This window comes from Electrona antarctica (genome assembly GCF_951216825.1).
Source record: "Electrona antarctica genome assembly, chromosome: 7".
NCBI classification, from domain to species: domain Eukaryota; kingdom Metazoa; phylum Chordata; class Actinopteri; order Myctophiformes; family Myctophidae; genus Electrona; species Electrona antarctica.
The window spans coordinates 35,670,089-35,688,632 of record NC_136812.1 but is presented as its reverse complement, the minus strand read 5'-3'; the positions used below and the strand labels follow the sequence as shown (position 1 = coordinate 35,688,632).

At 44.4% G+C, this 18,544-nt stretch overlaps 2 protein-coding genes across 3 annotated transcripts in view; both read left to right on the top strand.

Annotated features, from left to right (window-relative positions):
* Positions 1-18,544, top strand: part of oca2 (oculocutaneous albinism II) — a 74,748-nt gene that overhangs the window by 40,995 nt on the left and 15,209 nt on the right. For both annotated transcript variants that reach the window (XM_079506117.1, XM_079506118.1), the window contains exons 16-21: positions 6,643-6,790; positions 7,702-7,759; positions 8,348-8,456; positions 13,522-13,649; positions 14,306-14,365; positions 16,000-16,104. In XM_079506117.1, the coding sequence (XP_079362243.1) occupies positions 6,643-6,790; positions 7,702-7,759; positions 8,348-8,456; positions 13,522-13,649; positions 14,306-14,365; positions 16,000-16,104 (608 nt within the window). The remainder of the gene's footprint in view (positions 1-6,642; positions 6,791-7,701; positions 7,760-8,347; positions 8,457-13,521; positions 13,650-14,305; positions 14,366-15,999; positions 16,105-18,544) is intronic.
* On the top strand, positions 416-1,528 carry LOC306927274 (all trans-polyprenyl-diphosphate synthase PDSS1-like; the record flags this gene model as incomplete). The annotated part of the gene is made up of 1 exon (XM_079506983.1): positions 416-1,528. The coding sequence occupies one exon, from the start codon at positions 416-418 to the stop codon at positions 1,526-1,528; it is 1,113 nt and encodes a 370-aa protein (XP_079363109.1).

Genomic DNA, 18,544 nt, shown 5'->3' with positions numbered 1-18,544 from the left:
CAGGCAAACATGGGCGAGACACAGGCATGTTGGGTACTCCCAACATGCCTGTCCGGTGATGCAATACCCGTTGTACCTGTTGTTATGACATCATTCATTGTTGTACTGACATCATGTACAGTACGTAGCCTCGCATAGCCAAACTGTTGCCTCTAGCGATTTTCAAATGCTCTGATCATCATATTCTAAAGCGGAAGCTAGTGAAGCCTCCTCCCCACTTCCGTTTCGTCTTTACAATCGTGGAATTTTCTCCTAATATAAATGAACATCATCTAAGCATATATAGCTTGCTGCTTAGCAGAAATGAAAAAAAAAAGCTCTAAAGATATTTATTTTGGTGTAGTTCCAGGCTCTATATAGCATTCAGTGATTGTGGAAATTGTCTGGCTACACTAGTACTCGAAGTGCTCTGGTAATGGCTTCTCAGGGTCTGTCCTCGTCACATCCTGCCCACATAAACTCAATATTCAGATCATCTCTCACCAGGCACAAGGCATGGTTGCTGTATCCCACACCGCAGTTCTTCTGCAAAAATATCCATAGTGATGCGAAGCTGAACGATCCCTTCATGATGGCTCAAAAAGACCTAACACACCTGTATGAAGACATCAACAAGGAATTGTTTGTGCCTATCGAAGAGCTGAGGTCTCTGTGTGTCTACTACTTTGATGGGAAGGGCAAGGCCTTTCGACCCACAATAGTTGTCCTGATGGCCAGAGCCCTGAACATCCACAGCAACAGAGATGGAGATCTGCTCCCAGGTCAGCGGTCAATAGCCATGATCTCTGAGATCATCCACACTGCCAGCCTTCTACATGACGATGTCATCGATGGCTCAAACAAACGACGAGGGAAGAGCACCGTCCATGAAGTGTGGGGTGAAAGAAAGGCTATCTTGGCTGGAGATTTCATCCTGGCTGCTGTCTCCATTGCTTTGGCTCGTATAGGAGACACCTCAGTGGTGTCTGTGCTTTCGCAGGTCATTGAAGACATGGTTCAAGGGGAATTCATGCAGCTGGGCTCAAAGGAGAATGAGAACGAGCGATTTAAGCACTACCTCGAGAAAACCTACAAGAAGACAGCAAGTCTCATCGCAAACGGTTGTAAAGCAGTATCTGTTCTGGTGAACTGTGACCCTGAAGTCCATGAAATAGCCTACCAATATGGGAGGAACGTTGGCATTGCGTTTCAGCTTGTTGATGATGTGCTGGACTTCACTTCCTGTGCCAAACAGCTGGGGAAGCCCTCAGCTGCCGACCTCAAGTTGGGATTGGCAACCGGACCAGTCCTGTTTGCTTGTCAGCAGTTTCCTGAACTCCATGCGATGATCATGAGACGATTCAGTTGTAAAGGAGATGTAGAACGAGCATGGCAGTATGTTCTGCAGAGTGATGGCGTGGAGCAGATTACATACCTAGCCCAGTGCTACTGCCACGAGGCCATCAGGAAAATCAAACTGCTCAGGCCATCAGCAGCACGTGATGCCCTCATCGGACTCACAGAGATGGTGCTTACTCGCGGCAAGTGAAAGGTTACATACATATATATATATATATATATATATACTATGCACGCCACGCCACGCCGCACGCATGCACGCACGCACGCACACACACACACACACACACACACACACACACACACACACACACACACACACACACACACACACACACACACACAACTTCATAATGCTACTGGGAGACTGCAACGCACACGTGGGTGACGAAGGGAACACTCTTTTCAAAACAATCTACCTGCTCATGTCGGTTTGCGACCTATTGTGAGCTATACATTTTCACCAAATGTTCACTTATTTTAGCTGAATGTTCGTCTATTTTTGCAGAATGTTTGCCTATTATGCCAAGAATTGGGACTCTATAGGGTTCTTGTGGTTAAACCATCAGTCAGGAGTCGACTGAGTTCACCTCTTTCACCTGTCAGCCCTGCACCAGTTTTGTTCCCTCGCGAGTCTGGCAGCCCCAGCTGATCCCCGACAGACCCCTTAACACAGGAGTGAGTCTGGTCCCCAGCTGATCCCCGACAGACCCCTTAACACAGGAGTGGACAACTGTCACTATATTTCCACACTCACTCCAGAGGGCCATTCCATTCTATGCACAAAAGTAGCAAAAATAGCCTGTAGATCTGCTATTTTCTTTATTCAAATCTTGAATATTTTTTTGCTATTTTTGAATTGGAATCCTGAAAAGTATTTTTTTCATGTAATTTTCAAATGCATTTAGTCATCCTACTATAAATGCGCCATGGCCCACGTCTGTGTGTGTGTCTGCGTGCGTGTGTGTGTACGGTTGTAATGCACGTAACTCGAGAACCGTTTGCCCCACTGATAGATCTGGTAGATCTGCTATTTTGTATTTTTGTGGACTTGTGTCAATGTTTCCTTTTGGCCCAGACTGTGTTCTCCTTATCCTATTTATGTCATGTCACCATCCACGTGCCTAATCATCTCAGCCCTATAATATCCTTTATATTATTTTATCATATCATATATTATGGGTTGCCTGACGCCAAGTTAACATTCACTGTCTCTATTAGACTTTCCCCAGTCAAAAGTTAGCTGGCATATTGAGAGGTCTATTTGGACATAACACTGCATGTATTTGACCTTGGTGGCTAGTGAGAAAGTAGATAGGAGCATTTCTCTCTGTAAAGAGTTCACAGCTAGCCGGGAAGAAATGTTATCTTCAGGTTGCCATAGCAACGCCAGCCTCAGTGCTTTCCCGGTCTGTGCCCTCAGTGACGGAACTATAAGGAAGCTGTCACGGTATCCGTCTCATCCTCTATGTGCTGGTCCAATGAGCAGTGCCAGCGTGGAATAGTGGAAATTAACTGTCTATTCAGCCAATGAAATGTGTATCAACAATACGTATTCTACAGTATTAATGCCTGGCACATGATTGTGTCCGGCAGAGAGAACCCTGTGCAGTTTGTCGCACAGGGTGAGAGTTTTTTGTAATTTGGCTGTGTGCGGATCTGTTCTGTCTCTCTGATCTGAAAATGAATAGACCTAAACCTTAATCTGCTGACTGGACAATCCTTCTTCTGGTGGACTCATCTTTTTATTGGTTACTAAAGGTATTTTTCTAAAAGAGTATTTCCTGCTCAGATCAACTTTTGGAAGTTGTTCTTTCTGCTTAAAGTAATCCTGTTAAAGCTAATTGTTAACTTGGTCATAGGCTCTCTGCCTAGTGTTGTGGTGCTGAGTATTATGTGTACTCTTTGAGTACTTTCTCAAAAGTATTTTTTATAGTTATAGCCCTGTGTAGCTCAGTAATTCAGTATTATACAGTCCTTTTCTATCCTTGGTGAATCATTAATTGTCCCTTCTGCATTTTATATGCAACTAATGGGTTTTATCTTAATTATAAATCCATCACCCACCGACTTCAAAATCAACACACGCGTTCCACACCCCCACAGGGAGTGCAGTGCCCGGTATCGAATCGGTCGGACCCACGGTTGTCTAGAACCACCACAAAAGGCTCTGGTCAGGCTCTGCCAGTGGGCCTACAGGTAATCAGCCTAAATCCCCTCACCTGTGCAATTTCCAGCCTCTGCCTCAGCCAATTGATTGCCATGGCAACCCCACACCTGACAATTGATTACTTAACCAGTCCACTTTTGCACTTTTCACTTCAGGCACAGGCAGACTGGCAGATACAGAGATCTCCATGTGGGACACAGACAGATAGTTAAAACGGGTGCTATGACAAATGACGGGTATTATTAGGTTCCCATGTTGCATCGCTCTCAAGTAGGCCGGTGGCCGACGGGCACGTACAGGTCTAGTACTTGTTAACTTTATGAACTTAAATATATATACATTGGACATAAAATAGACAATACATTTGTAATACTAGTCATTAAGCTACTAATAGACGGAAGTAATTAAAGCGGGTCAATTTTGCAGGTTTGGAATTGTAACAGCTGAAATAAATAATATACCTAATAATATATTCCGATATTAACCTGCAGGACGCCTGAAATAAAGGTGGGGGCCGCATGTGGCCCCGCATATGGCCCCCGGGCCGCCATGTTACAGCTGTTTGCTGTGACTAACTGGTAGTATAAAGAACAGAAATACAGCCTCAACAGTCTGAGCCAAGGCGAAAGAGGCACATTTTCATTTAAGATCAAACTTAAGAAGCAAACAGTTCTGAACTCAGGAGTATGAGGACATGTCTGGCACAGTCTCCCTTAAGGCTTAAATAACCAGAATTAATATAGACCACAGTGACGAGCGTCCCATTTTTTTTTATAGCAGTTTTCAAATTCAGAGCAGGTGCCTGCCCCCTTCCCACCTCCCACCTCCTGTGGAGTGTCGACCTTTTCCATAGCTGCCATCTTCCACTAGCTGTCTCATGTCTGCAGTCTAACACCACATCATCATACGTCCTGTGTGGTTCATCTTTTCACCATGATGGTGTTGTGTTGTCGGATCGGTCTGTTATGGCGAGTGTTCTCTTCTTTGGAGTAACGTGCTGGGGGGGGGGGGGGGGGGTTGGAACAACGGGTGAGTGTCACAGCGGGTGACACTCACAACCTAAACAGGCTTGTGAGAAAGACAGGCTCTGTTGTGGGGTCTCGCCTGGTGGGAGTGGAGGAGGTGGCCAGGGTGAGACAGGCTCTGTTGTGGGGTCTCGCCTGGTGGGAGTGGAGGAGGTGGCCAGGGTGAGAACTGCAACTACGCTGGACACAATTCTCAGATTCTCCCTCCCATCTCGCAGGTGTGAAAGACTTGGGAAGTCCTTTGTGCCTGTTGCGCTGGAAGGTTACAACGAGAGTACGAGACACACAATGTCCGCTTGGCTAGGACAATCAAAGCATAACCTGGTTTCTCACGCTTTCTTGCACTGACCAATGGACACTTTTTTTTGTTTGGCTTTGCACTGTTGACTTTACTTGTCTTGTTTTTCCTATGATGAGACGCAGTAATACACTTTTATGACGCACTGATCGACTATATATATGTTTTTGTTTATCCTTGTTTGCACTGTTTATTATTTTTTATTATTATTATTTTATTGTTTCCTAATACACCTTGCTTTTTCCTTCTGCCTTGTTTCTTCTGTATACTACAGTACTTTTTATCCTTCTTATTCCTACTTGTATGTTGTAACCTTAACTGCTGTGCCGCCTCTGGGATTTCCCCCCGCGAGATAATAAAGGTATCTATCTACAGTATCTACCATTACTGCAACCGCTAGGCTCTGTGCAATAAGCGTTGTTTTGAGCAGAAATGCCGCCTGGGACGGGGATTTGGAGTCTAAAGTGACCGAAAGCATGTGCACACACGTGCACATACAGTACGTGCACAATGCACACGCAAATCAAGATGTTAGCTAATGTGAGTATCCTTTCCACTAGATCGGATCAAAACATTTTATACAACTGAATTAACGTAACCTACGTGTTTTGTCGCTTGCCGACAATTAACGTATAGGTTACGTTTTTCGGCTGGGATTGTTTTAACCATGTTAGACTCATCATGGAAAACACATGTTCCTGCGTCTTGTGACTGATATTGTTCTTCTAATGTTAGGGGATTACTTTTTTCTACTTTTTGTATACAATAAGAAATTGTATAAAATAAGGAAATGAATAGTTCAGAGCCCATTTGACTTCCATTAAGTCCTGTGACCTGCTGGCAGTGTGCTCAAAACATCTGGCACTGATTGGTCCAGCGGTTTGTGAGATTTGCTCCAGACACGGACGGACGGACGGACGGTCCTACTTTAGACCCACAAGTCTGTAAGATAATAACAAGCTAATACAGCAGGAACATTTCTAAGAAAATGACTACAATATCCCTGCAGGAAAAATGTCGCCTCTCTCCACCATTCTGAGAAGAGTGCCACCGACACAGAGGAGACCTCTGTCCCCAGCTGGTCACCAAACCCTCATTTAGACAGGAGAGCTTTGTGGAGAAGCGGTGTCGCAATGTGCCCTGGGCAGATTGAAGGAAGTCACCGCTGAGCTTCACACAGACTGTTCCAACACAGAGCCCACAGCTCCCCCAGAAATCCCATCCTGTGGAGCCCACCACCTCCGCATGCCAGCCTCCTTTGCTTCCCCTACATATATGTGTGTGGGTGTGGGTGTGGGGTTAAAAAACTGAATCGGCTATGAAACCCCCGCCACGATTGGTAATTGCATGGATTCAGCAAACAGGGACGTCCGCTCCCCCTGTGCCAATTAGTTCCTGTTAAGGTCACCTAGCAACGCCCAATCCAGCAAAGGCACCAACCAATACCCACACAGGGGTCTTGATTTTGGGAGCCGTATCTACGACAGCACAGCGCTGGTCAATCCAAACCTACTGGTCAATCCCTACTTGCATTAGTCCCTCCATGGGGGGTGCACATCGTATTGACCGCCTAAATTGCAACATCTTTTCAGCTGCATGGATGGAGCCCTCAGCTCTCAGCTGTTTCCAGCAGGCTCACCACGCTGCTGAGAAATGGAACAAAATAGGAAACAAGCTGAGGGGATGTTGACAGAGATTTGTCACATCGCCAGAGAGACATTCACCTATCGTGACCTCAAACAGGTGACAGTCTCTCTTGTTCTCTGTGTGTGTTTGTGTGTGTGCGTGTGCGTGTGTGTCACTCCTGGCAGAACTCAAGCATGAGATCCTGGTCTGGAGACAGACGGCCCAGCGCATTAACCCTGCCAGCCGGGAGGAAACAGCCGTCAAATGTCTCCTGATGCAAAAAGTCTTCAACCTGGAGAACCTGCTCCGCAAAATGATGAGGACCTTTCAAAGGTACAATGGATAGCTCATTACGCTGATTAGTGATTACGTTTCATTTTTTTGTTGCTCACATTTGCCCGTTTTCAAGTGTGGTAACTTAAGGTCCGCCAACACTGTGAAACATCAATACAAAAGTAGCCTATAATAACATAAGAATTGGCCTGAAGAATTTCTATAGCGACAATCTGCAATTAGACGACTGCAACTGGTCCAGAACGCTGCTGCTCGCTTATTAACTGGTACCAAAAAGAGAGAACACATAACCCCCGTGCTGGCCTCCCTTCACTGGCTCCCGGTTTCTTTTAGAATCGATTTTAAAGTCCTCTTATTTACTTTTAAATGTTTAAATGGGCTGGCCCCCCGAGTATCTCTCCGAGCTTGTGAAACCCTACACCCCGGCTAGAGCTCTGCGCTCCGCTGATCAGGTACTGCTAGAGGGCCGAATAACCAAGAAGAGCACTAGGGGGCGCACGCTCTTTCACGGCTGCAGCTCCCAGGCTCTGGAAGAGCTTGCCCCTTTATATTCGATCTGCCCCGTCTATTAATGTTTTTAAGCCTCACCTTAAGACTCATCTTTTCTCCCTGGCTTTCAATCCCTCTTGAGTCCATTTTAGGTTTTGCTTTATCTTAGCTCTTTTTTGTTTTGCTTATTTTTAACCTTTCATGCTTATATTTTTGTCATAATTTCTGATTGTGTTTCTCGTTTACATTCTGTGTTCTCTTGCCTGTCTCTGTTTTGCCACAGCACTTTGGTCAACCTTGGTTGTTTTAAAACGTGCTTTATAAATAAAGTTTGATTTGATTTGATAGCTAAATCAACTGTTATTATACTAATATTACAACTTTGTCTTGGGGGAAGTCTTGGGGGAAGTCCTCAAAAACAACAACACATATCCATCCGCTCTCTTCACAATGTTTTACAGGGAAATTTCTCAGGAGGATAAGAATTGGGAGCAAAACATTCAAGAACTTCAAAAGAAGGTAGTGGCAATTATATTTCATCCATCACTGTCTTACATATCTCCACCTCTGTGTGACTGTGGTTTGCATCAGCCCATTTAGAAATTGAGGCCGATTCTAAAAAAATCTCTCTCTCTCTCTCTCTCTCTCTCTCTCTCTCTCTCTCTCTCTCTCTCTCTCTCTCTCTCTCTCTCTCTCTCTCTCTCTATATATATATATATATATATATATATATATATATATATATATATATACATACTGTAAATAGCAACAACAACCGGTTCCCGGATTGAAATGTATAGTTAGGTACAGTATAGGGGTTCACAGTCTAAATGGAAGCAGACAAAAATTTTTAATAATAATAAAATAAAATAAAACACATTAAATCTGCCGTCCCTATTTTGGGCACTTTGGGAAGTTTGGGCACTAAAAAGGGTTTTTCAAATGTTTTCAGAAATAGTGAAAATTACAGACTGTGACGGCTATTTTCTTTCTTTCTTTTAAAAAAAGCCATTTAACAATAGGGGGCCGGGCCCGCAGCCAGAGGCTAATGCTTATGTTCACTGTATGTTCTTCCCATTCAGAAAAGCATGTTTCTCTCGTCCACAGCACAGAATTACTGACACCATACTCTTGGTCAAGTGTGTTTCCGTCCTGGCCGTTGTCATCTTCATGTTCTTCCTCAACTCCTTCCTTCCCAGCATCCACCTGGATCTTGGTAAGGAAGCTCATCCATATCTATTAGTGGGGCTGGGGGGCACAATTAATAATCGTTGCATTGTTTTCACAGGCCACGCTGGATAGTTATAGGCTCTGTCGTGTAATTATAAGGCATCTTTTCCTCTTCCTTGTCTTTGAAATGAGCTCTAATAATAGGGCTGGACAGGCCAAACGCAACCAGCAAATTACATGGATGTGGTGCTGTGCTCGCATCAAATCTATTAAAATCTACAATTACAAAACTGTAGGCTACTCTAAGCCTCCCCAAAACAGGCATGCAGTCAAATTAAATCATTTACCAGGAAAAGGTTCAGTGAACTGTTGAGTTGAGTGTACTGTTGTAGTACTGTTAGAGTCTGGTAGTCTGATACTGTGGCTGGAAATACAAAGAAAAAAAGATGCAAACTGCAATTACCGCAACAATAACATCCCTTCTTGGATATTTTGACATTCAGATATCCCTTCAGAGAAAGTGAGACTGAAAACATGTGTGTGCCAGCTGGTGTTCATAAGCACATCCTTGAGGGACGGAGAGCATGCTGCCATTATATATGTGTTGCTGGCCCTTTAAGTTTTGCACCGAAAACAGCTGATCTACAAGCCCACAACGCGTCGCAGCGTGGAGTGACACCGGCTGACCTTAAGAGCATCCCGTTAAACCTTACGCGCCGTAGTGGTTCTCAATCTGTGGGTCGGGTCCCCTACGGGGGTCCCCACATGCTTTTGGGGGGGTCCCCAGATGACAGTGAGTATACTGACAATTTAATACCTAAAAAAGAGAGGAAAAAAATAAATGAAAAATACCATTACTGCTAATCAAAAGTAATCAACACACAACTGGTCAAACATTAGCGAAATTGTCAAATAATAAGAGGCTGTTTTTTTGTTTGTTTTTAATGGCAGATCTACAAGCTCACAACAGCTTGCTGAGCTTGGAGATCTGCTATTTTCACAATAATTATCTGTGGAGTCAAACTAAACGTAATGCCTCAACTCCTACAATTCCAAGTGCTTAATTGTCAGGGTGGGGGGTCCCCAGTTCAATTATCATAATATTTTGGGGGGTAGCGCTGTAGGTTGAAAACCACTGCCTTACAGTATCAAGCCTCAGATGAAGATGGCTGTCTTCGTCCAAACAGGCCTCTTGTCTCTCGCCGTCGCAGACATGCTCAATGAATTAAGCACCGCTCGCCTGTGCCTCGCTATCACGCTATGACATTTCCTAAATGGATATGACCTGCAGTGCCATGTTTTCACTCCCATGCAGACTGTCCGTCCTAAACACGGCTCTCATTAATGCATGCCGGTCGCAGTCAGGTTGGGCCAGTGGCGCATTTGCCAGATTCATACAGACAGTGTTTCTCCAAGTAAGTAGTACAGTAATTAAACCTTGCTGAGCCATGAGGCCAATAGGGCAGCAGCCTGTAGCGTGAGGCAGCTTGATGTACATGTCCCCTGGGACATGACATGCTAGTAGTTTGTCGCAGGGACTCACCCCCAATCCAACCCTTGATGCTGAGTGCCTGCCAAGCAGGAAGGCATCGGGTCTTTGGTATGAACCGTCCGGGGCTCAAACCCTGACCTCCCAATCTCACGGCGGACACTCTAACCGCAAACCCACTGAGCTGGTTTGTTTCTCAAAACATTAAGGTGCAATGGCAATATTCACATTCACAATGTCGCCTTTGTTGTCCAAGATCACAGGAATAATACATAAATTGTGTTTCAGTGGATTTGATTAGTTTTGAATGTTGAGTTTTAGCTGAGGACAGGACAAGCAGTCATTGAAAGCCTGTCCAGATGTATCGCCAGCGTCCTGACTTCCCTTCTGTTAACTTACTCCACAATCTTTATCCGTACGAATGCCCACAGACGACGAGTTGCTTGCCAAAGCAACCAGCTTTTTATCTTTGGGCTTTGCCACGTGCTCTGATACTACGCTCCACGCTTGAAGCACCTTAAAAATCAACACACAGACTTTAGATAAACAATCGAGATGGAGCTATGGTTCACGGCATATTTCCTATCTGGCAACAGTGTTGTGGTATCTGTGTATGATAAATGAGCTCCGACTCCCCTAGAAGCTCCTTTTTAATTGGAGAGATCTGTAGCTTTACTGTCTGCTGCCCGTTTAGCTCCACGTTTAGGAGCCTGCCTCTGGGGATATGCTGTATATGGATGGGGATGCAGTGAGGACATCAAAAGTTTGCCTGTATTTTTTTGTCACCTATCTGAATTAATTGTGCAACTTTGCAGAGATGATTATATTTTTTTCTGAGAGGGTTTACTCTATTAGTTTCTGGACTCTATATGCACAATTAATACTACCAAATATTGAACATATACTTTAAGCTGATAATTATTGCGACTGTAGGTCGCATTTACTATGAAAACCTGCATCAGTTAGTCACACCTCCATATATGGTCACGCCTTGTGACATCATACCTCGTGACATCACGCCTCGTGACATCTCGCCTCCATAATATGGTCTCGCCTCGTGACATCATGCCTCCATATATGGTCACGCCTCGTGACATCACACTTCGTGACACGTCATGCCACCATATATGGCCATCTCCATATATGAAAATCAAAACACTGACCTCATCTGACCCTGGATAACCATACATGGAGAAGGATCATCACCTAGATCTGCATATATGGAGCTGGCCAGCAACTCTGCATCTGACCTCAAACCCTTAGATCTCCATATATGGAGCTGACCTGTTCTGACATTCCATATGTTGATCCTTCCCCCACCTGTCCTTCCTGTGCTAACATTTCATATGTTGATCTGACCTCATCAAACCCTGTACACTCAAGACATGCTCCATATATGGCCAGTACAGAATTCATTCCATATGTTGATCTGACCCCCCATGCCAAAGCGCCAGCGCTCACACAGCAGTCTGCAGTCTGCCGTCACCCAGGTGGAAGCGTGCACGCGAGGTCGCTTCTCGCCGAATCGCCCTCAGGGCGTCTTACTGGTAATAAGTTGTAGCTCACAACGACATGGTGTGACGCATTGTGACCTTGTAGATCTGCTATTCTAGGTTGTTTCTTTTGTTTTTATGTATTTATTATTTCCTACAGTTTTCACCTATACTGTATATAATGACATGCACAAAATAGGGAAGCCAGGTTCTTCCCTATAACAATGCTTATCTGGGGGTCAGGACGGGGCACCAACGAGGCGAGCTGAGTAGCTCATCCTGGGGGGAAGCCAGCCCAGGGCACTCACTGTGCCCTAGTATCCTGAACTGCATGGCCCGGCTGATTCAATATAGGTCCAGCTGGTTCAAGTAGGAGTTGCTGACTGGGCCATGCAATGCTGGTGGAATGGCCTCCTGATGGCATGGTCTCCTCAGTTGGCCCCAGGTTCTCCTATGAGTCAATATATAGGCTCTGGTGTATTGAGAAAGAATACTGAGAGATGCGTGTCCAAGTGTGCAGGGATAACGTTTCTGCCCTCCACCTCAGAGACTGAGGTCGCCTACAGGTTGGTCAGGTCCACATTTCTCTTTTCGTAGATTTAGAGCAGACAATCATATTTACTCATTTTGTCCCCCTCTCAATGTAGTCTTTATGCCAATTCCTCCCACTTGCTTGCCATTTTGAACCGTCCTACTCCTCCTGTTTATTGGCAGTGACTCCCCGGCTAGCTTAACTCCCCCAAACACGATCAATTGTGTTCGTATAGGCACTCTAGAAGTCGGATGCACCATGGTGGATTCGAACTCCTAATACTGTGATGGGCAGGTATATTTAGGTATAGCCTATTATATATTTTGCACCACCCGAGTGGCCAAAAAGTTCCTCCACATTTCCCTCCTGTGAAACTCCTCACCAACAAAAGATAAAGAGAGAGAGAATGTCATTCCAAATACATTGCACTTCCAGCAGAGCAGCAATTCAGCACTTCTAACCTTAAATTATTTGAAGTGTATTTTGAGCATGCTGTTCATTACCACACACAGCAGCCACCAGGCAAACATAAAGACAGCACAGTTTCTGTGTGCAATGAATATATTCAAAGGTGTAATAAGTCCATCATATAAGTACACTCAGTAAAGGGTACAGTTCCTTAGAGCATTTCTAAAACCTTTACATGGTTTGCGAGATTGCAAGACAGCCAGTGACGTTTGGATTTGTTGTGATTATTAGCAAATTATTGCTACGGTATCCGTATCCCCATTTGAAATGGAAGCCTTTAGACTAGAGAACATAATAAGGACAGTCAGTCAGTGAGCGATCTTGGGAGTCCAAGAGCGTAGAGAGAGGTAGGCCTACTGTATTTGAGCAAAAGGTACACTTTGTCAGATTATAGTGTGGTTGCTGTTAAAATCGTACATCAACAAGCTCACAACGCGTCACATTGTGATTAGATGCCAATTTGAAATATATGATCGGGCTTAGTTGTTAGTCACAATGTACTGTATAACTTGTGTGTGTTAGTCTGTAAAAGTTTAGCAGCAGGAAACAGATGTGCAAAGAAGCAGTGGCAGCATCTGTGCTGTTCGCAACGCGTAGCAAAAGGCCACAGCATGGAATGAGATTTAAGCGACAGATGGAACTCCATTACAATTACTTAAATTAACACATTTTTAAAACATTTTGAGCTCAGCTCCCAATGCAGCATTCCCAAATATGGAATGTGTTGTCTAACCTCAATGTGTCCTCGTGGCATCAGGTGCGAACAAATCAATCAGCTTGATATAATGGTCCCAAAATAGGGCATGCCAGTTTGATGTTATCAAACTACACCAACCAACTATAGAATATAGATCTAAATGGATACTTTTAATAGACTCTAGACGTCTTTCCTTAGCTGGTTGATCTGTCTGTCTGTCTGTCTGTCTGTCTGTCTGTCTGTCTGTCTGTCTGTCTGGTCTGGTCTGGTCTGGTCTGGTCTGGTCTGGTCTGGTCTGTCCAACAGTTTCAAGTGCAAACCAAAATCTGGTAACAGTTTAACATGAATTATTTGCGGGTGATGTTTCCTCTAAAGCTACAGTTGTTGTCTGGTTCTAGAACTGTTCTTGTAATTGTCTTGTTCTGTCTTCAGGTTGGATCGCTATCCTGGGGGCTCTGTGGCTTCTGGTCCTGGCTGACATCCAGGACTTTGAGATCATTTTACACCGGGTGGAGTGGGCCACGTTGCTGTTCTTTGCTGCCCTCTTCGTTTTGATGGAGGTAAGTTTAACACACTTCTGGGGACAACCAGTTACCATGTGACATGGATCCTAGTGGACAGATCTTTTTCAAAGCATCTGCTGACTTGATGGAGCTCTTACTGTAATTGCCCCACAAAAACTATGAGCCTGAACTCACAAGTTCTGACCAGGGCTGCCTCTGGCAAGCACAATCCCCAGAGACAGAACAACAGTAACTATGCTCATATATTGACAGTACTGTACAGTGCTACTGTATGAATTACAGTCGGCAAGTTTAGAATATGTGAATTAATTATCGTTTATCTCCTCACCCGTGAGCCTATACGAGTGAGAGGATAAAAGGAAAAATATAATGTCAGCAGAATAACTGCATGGGTAGCTTTTTTTGTTTGCTTGTTTTGCCTCTTCAGACTCTTTGTTTTGTTTCGCGAGGCTTCCAGTCACACAAACACAACCCTTAACCCTTGGAGGGACGTATAGTGCTAGCCCAAGCACTGCTTTCATCAATGCACTGAATGCAGGAAATGGCTTATTGCCAGCATGTCCCGGAAGGAGCGCGTTTCTTTGTTCCCTAACCCAAACCTGCTTTAATCCTTATAATATATAATCCATCTATAACGGTCTCTCTTCAAGAATATGTTGCACAGTCAGTTATACTCTCTTTGTTTTGTACAGGCTTTAGCCCAGCTGCAGCTTATTGACTACATCGGAGTCCAGACAGCACTACTGATAAAAGTGAGTTTTTTTTTCAGTCTAAAGGTCATCTCACAGATCCAACACAACTCACTTGCAAACAGGTCTATTATTCTGCCAAGGCCTTCAATTATTTCAGTTTGATTTCTGCTAGGGGTCGATGGAGTGCTGGGCTCTGCCCACTCTGACTGCATTGAGCCCATAAGCTCAGTAGGTCCCAACGAGGGCCGGTCATCGTGGGCCCTCCAAGGGAACAGCAAAAACTGCGCATTTTGGTCTATATACAGCAGCGTTCTGTACAGAAGTTGTGAACGTACCATGCCGCGATTGTGAACACAGCAGCAGCAGGCACCGCTCTGCACAGTCGGGAGAGCCCACAATCCTCGCCTCTTCTGACTTCCTCCACGATATTAGCCTACCCTCCACCAGAGCTGTTGGGGGGCATGCGTGCTAGCAGCAGCAGCCACTGGGTTCCGCCAAACTTCGGTCAACTCAACTGTCATTGCATCCCTGTATGTATTTATTACTATAACAACGGCACAGGTGGGCGCCGCCAACGTAATTGTGGTGTCTGCATCACAGTATTTACACGCCTACGTGTCGGTATCCCATGCCGAAAGTAGCCGATCGATAAGCTCACAGCGCATTGCATTGCATTGCAATGTGAGCTTTTAGATCGACTATTTTTGATGCAGGCCGGACACCATCGTGGGACGAACTATAAATCTGCGTTGGATCGTGCAGGCGTCTCTTAGTGGCAAAATTGCCTGTGTGATATGCACATCAACTCACATTTACACTGTGGACCTTTTTACCTCAGATAATTCCACATGACAGGTGGCTCTGCCCGCTGTGAATAATAACAGACAATGGACCGCATACTAGATAAGGCCATTGCATCCCTCCCCTGGAGAGTTTTAGGTGAAAAGAGAGAGGAAGGTCATGGCTCTTTGAACCCGGGGAGCAGGGGGGAGCAGGGTGCATCACAAGTGAGACTTCAAGGCAGCAGCACATCACTCTTCCATGGGCTATAGACCGTAAGGCTATGAAGCAATATAGAACTGGGCATAACGGGCAACGGATAGGCAATGGCACGTGGACTGGTGATTGGTTCAATTATTGTAACGCCCAAACCACACCTATGCATAATATAACGGGTAACGGAGGTGTTTTAGGGATTTAGACAGGTAACGAAAATACCAACTTTAGTGGGGGAACACCCCTTCCCCACTGCTAAATCCCAAAACAGTGTATTTATGGGAATGGGAATGGCTTGCCTGTGTTTTCCAGCAGAGCCAAGGGAAAGGGCCACAGCAACGATTGACAGAATGAGGCTGTATAAACATATACTGTACCACAGCAATATATCGTATTGGTGCTGTTGTGGTTTAAAAATGGTATAACTATAATAATATGATTGTAGCTTACCCTTTTCTCTTAAATTTCGTGCGTGCGTGCGTGCGTGCGTGCGTGCGTGTCTGTGTGTCTGTGTGTGAGTTTTCAGCCGAAACCATGAACCTAATTGGTCCGTTTGATAATTTAAAGCAGTGTCCGGACGAGTGGGCTGCAGGAGCCCGTTTACATGCCGTACAGCTGTAGCCTCTACTACTCGCCTGCTATCTGAGTGTAGAGATGAAAGGTTCAGTGACACCCTTCTTTAATCTGACCTCTCTCAGGCGGTGCCAGAAGACCAGCGCCTGGCCATAGCTATTATCCTGGTGATGTGGGTGTCTGCTCTGGCCTCTTCTCTCATTGATAACATCCCCTTCACTACAACCATGGTAAGTAATGGACCGCTGACATAAACACATAACACAATCCTTTTATGCTGGCTTGCATGTCGTGTCACAGATCATAGCTGAAGCTGACCTGCGAGCTCAATTTTTTACTAGCTTTCAAAAGTTTTGTAACTTTATAGTACGTGAGCGAGCACACGCACACACTCAGGAGGTGGTCTGATGGAATATATATTCTGGTTCAAGAACTCTTTCTAAAACTCACTATTTAGTGCATCTGGCCCAGGTGGTTTCCCAGACTGTAGCCGCTTAATAGCCTCAAGCACCTCTTTCCTAGCAGCTAGAGTAGATTTCTGATGATCTGACAATCTGTGGAGATTAAGGGAGGATAAAAAGATCTCCGTTAACTCTATGGCATCATCATGCAACTTCCATTTATATCTATTTTCACAGAAAGTTTTGTGTCATAAATTGTTGCAGTGTCAAAATATTGCTACCAAGACTATTGTTACAGTATCCTTGCTTTATCAACATGTTTGTATATGTTTTTGCTGGCAAATAAATCATACAATTCAAATGATGCCTTTTCCGCCAAAAATACAGGCTTGGTTTGTTGTTTAGCACTACTTCTTGATTCTATTGCAAAGTAGACCAAAGAAAGAACAATATGGTTTATTTTGCACATTTCTAAATGTGTGTATAACATCCAACCAATTTCACCACAGGGATCCTAGCTTCACTATTCTGGGGCAAACATTCAGCGATAATGGCAGATCTACATGCTCACAACACGTCGCAACACATACAGTATATAGATCGGCTATTTAAAGCGAAGAACGAAAATACATCGCTTGGATGCACCTGGGAAGAGATTTAGTGTAGAGGGAAAGAAAGAGGGGGACAAGAATGGAGCCCTCAGCCCTGCATGGGGTCAAATACGTAAATAGGGTTTAAGAGGTTAGGGAGTAGGGAACATACAGTATCATGCCATTCGTCATTACGAACGGTCCATTAGCAGTCATAACACTGAGTATACCCCAGGTTACTTAAGAAAGGTCACTTAAGATGACACAACTTCAGCTAATTACTTTATTAGGTTTTTTTTGCAGTACAGTGCACGTTTTTAGTTTTCTGGCTTTTCTGCCTTTATTGATAGTTTCAAGTGGAGATTGACAGGAACGAGGGAGAGAGAGAAGGGGAGAGACATGCAGCAAAGGTCGTCATGAACGGGACTCGAACACGCGGCGCGCTGTCAGGCCAAAGCCTATATGTGGCATGCGCCTGGACCACTTGGCCAGCAGGCGCCCCAGTACAGTGCGCGTTAGTGAACATTCAATACATGTACAAGAATTCAATCAATTGAACATGATCTGAGCAACCGGGTCTAGGAAAACAAGCCCCAAATACAAATACACACTTACACAGGCCTATTCATTTGGGGGTCGGGTCCATGACATGGAAATATTTGAGAACCAGTGCATTGTTTAAATAATAATGAAACAAGAATGAACTGCCAGGTGCAACAAGCTCTTGTAGTTTTTGTTCGTTTTCGACGTTCTTTTGTTATGGCTTTCCTGTAGCTCCAGTTAGCTCATAACATTAGCTTCTGTTGCCACTCGCTCTGCGTTCAGAGTATGGGTTTTTATGCCGTTCAGACTATCATTGGTTTAGGAGGCAGCCAATTATGACTAGGTCACTAGTAAGGTCTCTGGGAGGCAGCCAATCATGACTAGGTCATCACTAAAGTCATCTTTACGGTCGTCAGTAGTGGTGGCTGGGTGCAAATACTCCAGGCGTTTTTCAAGCACCTGGGAAAAATCTGGAAGAAAGCCCAAATAAGCAACTACTACACTTTATAAATAATAAGCGGACATGGCAACACTGGTAATGCTGCATTCTGTGTTGCATGCAGCAAAACTTTCCCCAAAGTGGGTCCTTCTTTCCACAATATGCCACAGCTGATATACAGTGAGGTAACAAATTGAACCCAGTGCTCTGAACTCTGAATGTGCAGCATCGACAAAACAAAGCTGCAGTCACTGAGAAGCTTTTAGCTGCTTTATTTTGTTAAACCCTTGCCATTGAATGCTGTCGAGTCTATAAGTTGCATTGACTGCTGTGTCATTACCTGGCAAAAAGGACTGCTGCAGTATTGCTGCTACACAGCAATACACAGTCAACTCTGACCCGTACGGATCCATTTTTTACCCTTTCAGAGTTCACTCTGGATTTTACTGACTTACTTACTTACTGACAGTAATGTATAGCAAAAATAGCCAATCTACTATCTCATAATGCATTATTGTCTGAGTATCGAAGATTTGAAAAGTTTCACTATTCTGATATGCTCAAAATATGGACACTAAATGTAAAAGGTGAACATGAAAAATAACATGTATTGTATATTGTTATATAAATGTAAGCCATTATACACAATAGCCTAAACTATTTTTACAAGCACTTTCCAGCATGGCCTTGGTGCATG